This window comes from Octopus sinensis, linkage group LG10 (assembly GCF_006345805.1).
Source record: "Octopus sinensis linkage group LG10, ASM634580v1, whole genome shotgun sequence".
Taxonomy (NCBI): domain Eukaryota; kingdom Metazoa; phylum Mollusca; class Cephalopoda; order Octopoda; family Octopodidae; genus Octopus; species Octopus sinensis.
The window spans coordinates 28844708-28851997 of NC_043006.1; the positions used below are offsets into that span (position 1 = coordinate 28844708).

Below are 7290 nucleotides of genomic sequence, written 5' to 3' on the forward strand. Positions count from 1 at the left end.
GGCACATTGCACTACGTGTTTATAATCCATTCTTGTGATAGTCACACATAGTTTCTTTCTCTATGCATCAAGTTACGTTTCCTTTAATGGCTACTGGCGTAGACACCCATTTCACCTTTGGATCAGCCTTTCCGTCACGCAGTTTACCAACCATTTCCTTTTTTTTTCTGTTAATTCTCTATTGTTTTTGTTTTTTTATCTAGCCAGGGAGTTACTGTAACAATGATGGAAAAAAATCGTAACTTTAAGATGGGTGATTTCCCTTGATTGGGATCAGGGAGCAAATTCCGATTATCACCCTTAAACTATAATTTGCTCCCAGCAATTTTGGAACAATTGATTTAGTCCACTTGAGGGCGCTTCTAATTATATAACTATTGTTTTGTTTCCACTTCAGCAATAAACGGTTACCTTTTACGCCTGCGACTATCATCTTTCATGATACACTATGTTTGATCCATAACAATTGCACTGTATTTTGTGTGTGCGCACATTCAATGCACTATGTTACTCTGTTTAAAGATGTTTTCTGCATTTTAACAACACCAGCATTTTGTATGTAAACATCTCGACATAAAATAAAATTATTTATGAAACGAAATAAGCGTCTGAAATTCTTTGCTTCGGTATATAAGGCAGTAGTGTTACTTTGACACGTGGATGGCCGATGGTGCCATTTTCTTCCAGCTTTGCACCACATCTCGATGTCTATAAACGATTAACTAGTATCATTGGTTAACTTCCAACAGTTGACTTCAATAATTTATAGATATCATTGTATATGCCATCTATTGAAAATTATGGATCAAAACGATTTTGGAGCACAATAGCACTTGCACTGTCAAAACAACAGCTTTTTGTGCTAATAACATTTCTGTGTTCCACAGAATGGTTTAATGATAGTTATGAAAATTTAATTCAAAATGATGATATAATATTTTAAATTTTACAATATTTTTTTACAAAACATCATCCACATGCAACCTAGAGATATCACAGGAAATATGTACTTATACCATAGATCTCAAAGACAGTAGGGCCATACAAACATTATCTTCTTTAACAGCACAAACTCGAGATCACTACATATATCACGGAAACATTATCATACTCCACCCCTTAACATGAACACCACATAACTAGAACCCTGCAACCCAATAATTCCCGAGGTTGCTACAGATACTAAACCTTACCAACACAGGATTTTTCTTAGCAAACATATATCCTCAATTCTTCAAAAAAGAAATCACAAATACTGATTTTGTTCTTCAGAGACAGAAAATATTCATTTCTTAACCACTATCTACAATATTGGTTGAGAACAAAAATGATGTACAGCTCCAATTTCTAGGGCAGTGGAGCTGCTGCTATATACATACAGACATCCTAGACCACATCCAAAGAAAGGACACTTGATTGATTACATGAAGACTTTTGTTGACACACTTTGGGTCTACAGATGTGCTGTGTCCTCTTAATGGTTTGACGTACAGCTGCTCCAGTGGCTTCTGTTCCTCAAATCTGAATGACCTCTCTTGCCACCTATGTTGTGCAGGACTATCACAAAAATCATATTTTACAGCATGCAAGTTGAATTTTTCAGACCAAAATTTACAGTCAAAAGCGGTATGTCAACTTATAAACGGAAACTTTTGGAAGACCTAAATTTCCATGTGAAATGCAGAAGAATTTGGGAAGATAGTATTGATGTTTGAATATTTACAGTACTCCTTATGCTACATCAATGTATGCCAGAAAATATGGTATTTCTTCCTACAACTTCCAGTTGTCTTTTCGAATTATTTTGAGCTCTTAGTTGAACTTCGACTTGCAACTTTCCCAGAACATTTTGCATTCCTCATCAACAAATTAATAAATAAATAAATAGAAAGAAACAAATCACAATATAAATGAAAATTAAGAAAATAACTAAGACGTGTTTGTTGAATTTTTTTTTTTTTTATGATTTAATTTCATTTTAAATTGAACAATAGGTAGATTGAGATCAGTAAAGAACATTTAACAAAAAAGTTCTATAAAGATTTGCAATAATAAAATGTAAATTGTTTAGTAAAAGTGAGAACCACAGTGGAACCATAGTTAAACCATTAAATGCATAATACAAGAGAATTGAACCATGAAGGAGGGTGGGTGCAGTAGTAGTAGCCATAGAAGACGGTGGGGAGATATCTGATTATGGTGGGGTGGGGATGGGTGACTGAATAATCTAATTAAATAAATTAAATGTGGGCTGAATTTCTCTACTAACAACAGAGTGAATGGTTGTTGTTGTTGTTGTTGTTGTTGTAATTTAACCCCAGGTCGACTAGTGATCAAAAAATATTTCAGTTATGACCATCTCAGTTTCTTAGGGCTATATAAAGCTACATTAGTTGATGTGTCCTTCCCTTCCCAAAGATAGTTAGGGTATGATCTGAGGGAGATCTGACTGTTAATTCTAGCAGGCCAAACACCCACATAGCATAGCAGTTCCCTCATTAGCTCAAAATGAGTAAATGGGTGATGCATGGAAGACAGCTTCTGCCTCTCAACAACAACAAACAAACATTTGGTCAATATCTGTTGCAGAATTGTTGTTGTATATCTGGATATCTTAATTCCACAAACAAAGGTGGGAGATCATGGATCAAAAGTGGAGAGGAACAAAAATAGGGTGTGTTTTAGGGGGTTACTGTGGTGGGAGCATGACAAATGAATAATTTAGATAATACAGCTTACAATTTTATAAAAGAAAAAAAAAACAATACATATAAATTATTTCTTTAAAAACATAACAACCGTGTAAAAGAACCAGGATAAAAACAAAACTGGTTTAAACTGACTAGAACCAGAACAAAAGGGTAACTGGTTCAAACTAACCGGAACCAGAATAAAAGGTAAACTGGTTCAAACCAACAAAAGTTTTGAGGATCTTCTTCACTAAAAAGAATTTTGAAGAATACATATTGGTACTACGTATGAGAAAGGAATGAATTTTCAGTAGGAGATAAAATGCTCTCCCAACTTTTGATTTTGGCTCAGCATCAATATCATTATCTTCCTTCATCATCATCATCATAATCGTCATTGTCATTGTCGTCGTCATTATCAATATTATCATTTCGTCAATCCATTCTTGCATTATTCACTATAATATTATATATGTGTATGTATATGATGTGTGTGTGTGTGTGTGTGTGTGTGTGTGTGGATGGATGGATGAATGGAGGAATGGATGGATGGATGTACACTTAGGCGTATGGATGTATACATCTATGTGTGTATGTATTCATGTATGCATGCATGTGTATATATATGTGTACGTATATGGATTTATATGAATATAAATGTGCATGCATGTGTGTACATATGCAGACATGATTGCATATATGTATGTATGTATATAGGTATACATGTATGTGCATATGTATGTTTATGTAGATGTGTGTGTGTAAATGTGCATGTATTTATGTGGTTTCTGTGTTTCTGTTTCTACTTTTCATCCCATATTCTTCAAACTCCAAGACACTGATAATGATGCTGAAATCCCTTTTATTTCATCTTATTAATCAGTTTTCTCTCATTACTTTCATTAAGGTACCATTTCACACAGGCAGACAATCACCTGGTAAGGTGACAGATAATTGTTTGCCACGTTACACTTCTCAAAAATAGTTTTTGATAAAAATCGAAAGATTTGAAGGTGCGATATTGAAAGAACAGTCTCTTATAAGTATTAAACATATATTTAAATATTTAATACAATAGTGATAATAATAATTATTGTTATCATTCAATAGTCCAATTTTAGTATGTTCTTTCACTGCATGACTGAGTGTAGCTCTGTGGGCTTTGGGTATGTGCAGTGCTTTTTATTTTTCTATATTGAATACAAAGTACAACATGTAGAATATATGCAGTACATAAGTAGTACTGTTTTCTGTACCTTGAGCATATATATAAATTGTGGCATTATATTTATTACATATATCATATACTCATCTGCATCTCTTTTTCATCAATCCCCAAGGAACCTGTGATCATTGTCGTCGTCTTTACCATTATTATCATCATCATCAACATTGTTATTATTATTATTATTGCAGTAGTCTCATTTTTATTACATATATTCACTGCACTATTAAGCACAGCTCTGTGTGCTTTGTTCATTTTGGTTTTCTCGTCTCTGCTGTATACACAGTACCCCAAGTAATATAAATACAGTGATTAGTACTTTGATTTCTCTATGTTATATATATATATACACACATATAAATCTGAAAATATTCTTGACAGTCTGATATAATAGATTTTGATAATAACCTGTTCTTATTTGTTTTGCTGTTGTGATGAGACAGTTTCCTCATTTAGTCATTTGCATATTATCAGAACAATATTATGCATATATATATATATATATATATATATATATATATATATATATATATATATATATATATATATATATGTAGTGAGATACCATTTTATACGGCTAAAACTTTTTAACTGTGGAATCAGCAGTGCTTAGTTTTCTGCAAGGCCACATGAAGCAGACAGAATAATGTGTCTTCCTAAAAAGGTAACACAATATTCATAGGGTTTAAATTCTTGTGTATGTTGTCAGTAATCCAACATGTGAACCTCACAACCATTGTGCCAGAATAGTGTGAGGACATATAGTGGTATTAACACATATGCACCAAGTGCAATATGCACTACATGCACAGAATGTGAACTACATGCACAGAATGTGTATTACATGCACAGAATGTGCCTTACATACACACACTGTGCACTACATTTATGATGTTTGCATAAAGCGCATTGTATTCACACTACGAAATATCTGCACTGTTTTCAATATGTTTAATATTTTCCTATGTGCACTACATGCAATATATGCACAATGTACAATATGCCAACTATACGCAATATACATATAATGTGTATTATGTGCAGTATTTGCACTATTTTGACAATACTGTGTACAGTATGAACACAATGTACAAATTGTACATGTGCACAATATACGATATGTGTGCAATATGTTATATGTATGCAATATGTATGCAAGAGTAAACAAGATGTCATTCATACCAAATGCACAATATGTGTGAACTATGTGCAGTGTGTACACATTGTGCAATGCATATATAATGTGCACAATGTGAAATTTGTGCATAATGTGAAATGCACCCACAATGTGTGATATGTGTACAATGTGCTATATGCAGTCAGTCATGCTGCTTTAGTTTAAATCACAGGTACTGTTTGGTTAATCTTTAATCACTTATAAATCTCTGTCTTTATTCACTCTTTATTCCTGTCAGGAAACCTTTCTTTTAAGTTGAACCATTTTTGAAAGCCTCAGTTTTATTTTACATCTGACCATGGATCACGAAACTGGTCTATTTGCATGATGTAACCATAGGATTTTGGGAAAAAATACCATGATTGAAAATGGTCAAAGTAAACAACTACAGGAACATTCTTCTGAGAAGTTTTTGTTCTTTTTCCCTGTTTTTTTTCTTTTGTCTTAGGTTAAAACTTCCAACAAAGAGAATACATATGAAAGAACAAAAACAAAAACAACCCGAATTTTTCTTTCTTGGTTTTCTCAAACAAAAATGTCAACAAACCAAAAAGAATGAATATTCCTTCTAATTAAGATGTTTTGATAAAAAGAAAACTATCTTTATAGAAAGAATATAAATTAAATAATAAACTGATATGTGTAGTCATACCATATCAATTTATAATTTAAAGGTTTCAAATTTTGGCACAAAGCCAGCAATTTTGAGTGGAGAGGATTAGTTGAAACAATTGACCCCAGTACTTCACTGGTACTTTTTTTTTTATTGACCCCCAAAAGAATGACAGGCAAAATTGACTGTGGCAGGATTTGAACTCAGAATGTAAAGAGCTCTGAAAAATGCCTGTCAAAAAATATTTTGTCCACTTTTCTAACAATTCTGCCAGCTTGCTGCCTTAATATTAATTTATAATTTAATAAAAGGTAACATATTTTCCAACCCAACCAAAAGAAAATTTCTCAAAAATAAAAAAAAAGTTTTAATACAACATATCAGTTTATAATAAATCAGAGAAATAGATTGACATGTTTAAAAAACACAGTTAAAGTATGTTAGTTTTATGTTGATCCATTTATCAAATATTCTTGTTAAACTGAGGAAATTAAAAAAAGGGAGAGAGAAAAACAATATAATTTATTTCCAATAGTCTTTGATAAACCAAAGACAGAAAGTAAGTCAAAATGTAAAAAATTAACTTTGGCCAGTTTCCCCTGAAAGTATTTCAAGAGTGCAGCAAATAGAGGAATTTCTTCATAGAAATAGTGAGTGGTTAGATTAAAGAGGAAAAGAGTCATGTTGAAATAAGGTTAATATAAGAAAATGGCTGTGAACGTGAATATCAATGCTCTTTAGAGTTGAAAGTGAAAGAAGAATAAGATAAAATAGTTTGACCTCAAGTGAATCTAAATATATTTAATAAATTACACTCGCATCAAAAAACTGGACAAACTTGTTCCCAACAACTGCCGTGTTATGTATGGTGTTAGCAGGAATGTCAATCATGTCTCCAGGTTGAAGAACAGCCTTCTGTCCATACATGAACACTTCATATTGCCCGGTAAGGATAGCATCCTTCTTGGAGTGACCATAGGTGTGGTCACAAAACACAGTGCCCGGCGGATATTCATAGGTCAAACAGTTGCAACCTTTCTTCTTCAACTTTTTCCTCAAGTTCACTTCATTCAGTTCTCCATCTGCATTGGGGTCCCATTTTTCAACGTTGATCTTCCCTTTAGCAGACATCTGTAAAGAGTAAACATTTCCTTTGTGACTGTTCCTGACCAACAGAAATACTCTGAGAAAGATGGAGAATGGCATCTAAAGTTATACATAAGATTAAATCAATTAAAATCTCTTAATTACTATAATTATTTTTATACTATATATATATATATATATATTCTTTTATTTGCTTCAGTCATTTCATTGCGGCGATGCTGGAGCACCACTTTTAGTTGAGCAAATCGACCCCAGGACTTATTCTTTGTAAGCCTAGTACTCATTTTATCAGTCTCTTTTACTGAACCACTAAGTTACAGGTACATAAACACACCAGCATTGGTTGTCAAGTGATGTTGGGAGGACAAACACAGACACGCAATCATATACATTTTCTTTTTCTCTTTTCAATTTAAAGTTAATTTTGATGGTCTTGTAAATTTTTATTGCTCCACATATCATGATCATATGTAGGGCA

General features: G+C 32.8%; 1 protein-coding gene across 1 annotated transcript; it reads right to left on the reverse strand.

Moving 5' to 3' along the window:
* Positions 1–5954: 5954 nt before the first annotated feature.
* Positions 5955–6911, reverse strand: LOC115216384. Its single transcript, XM_029785677.2, has one exon. It carries the CDS (start codon positions 6909–6911, stop codon positions 6507–6509), a length of 405 nt encoding a protein of 134 aa, XP_029641537.2. The 3' UTR covers positions 5955–6506.
* Positions 6912–7290: the final 379 nt, after the last annotated feature.

Excerpts from the sequence above, each read along its gene's own strand:
- LOC115216384 (XM_029785677.2), bottom strand. The coding sequence starts at position 6,911 with ATGCCATTCTCCATCTTTCTCAGAGTATTTCTGTTGGTCAGGAACAGT.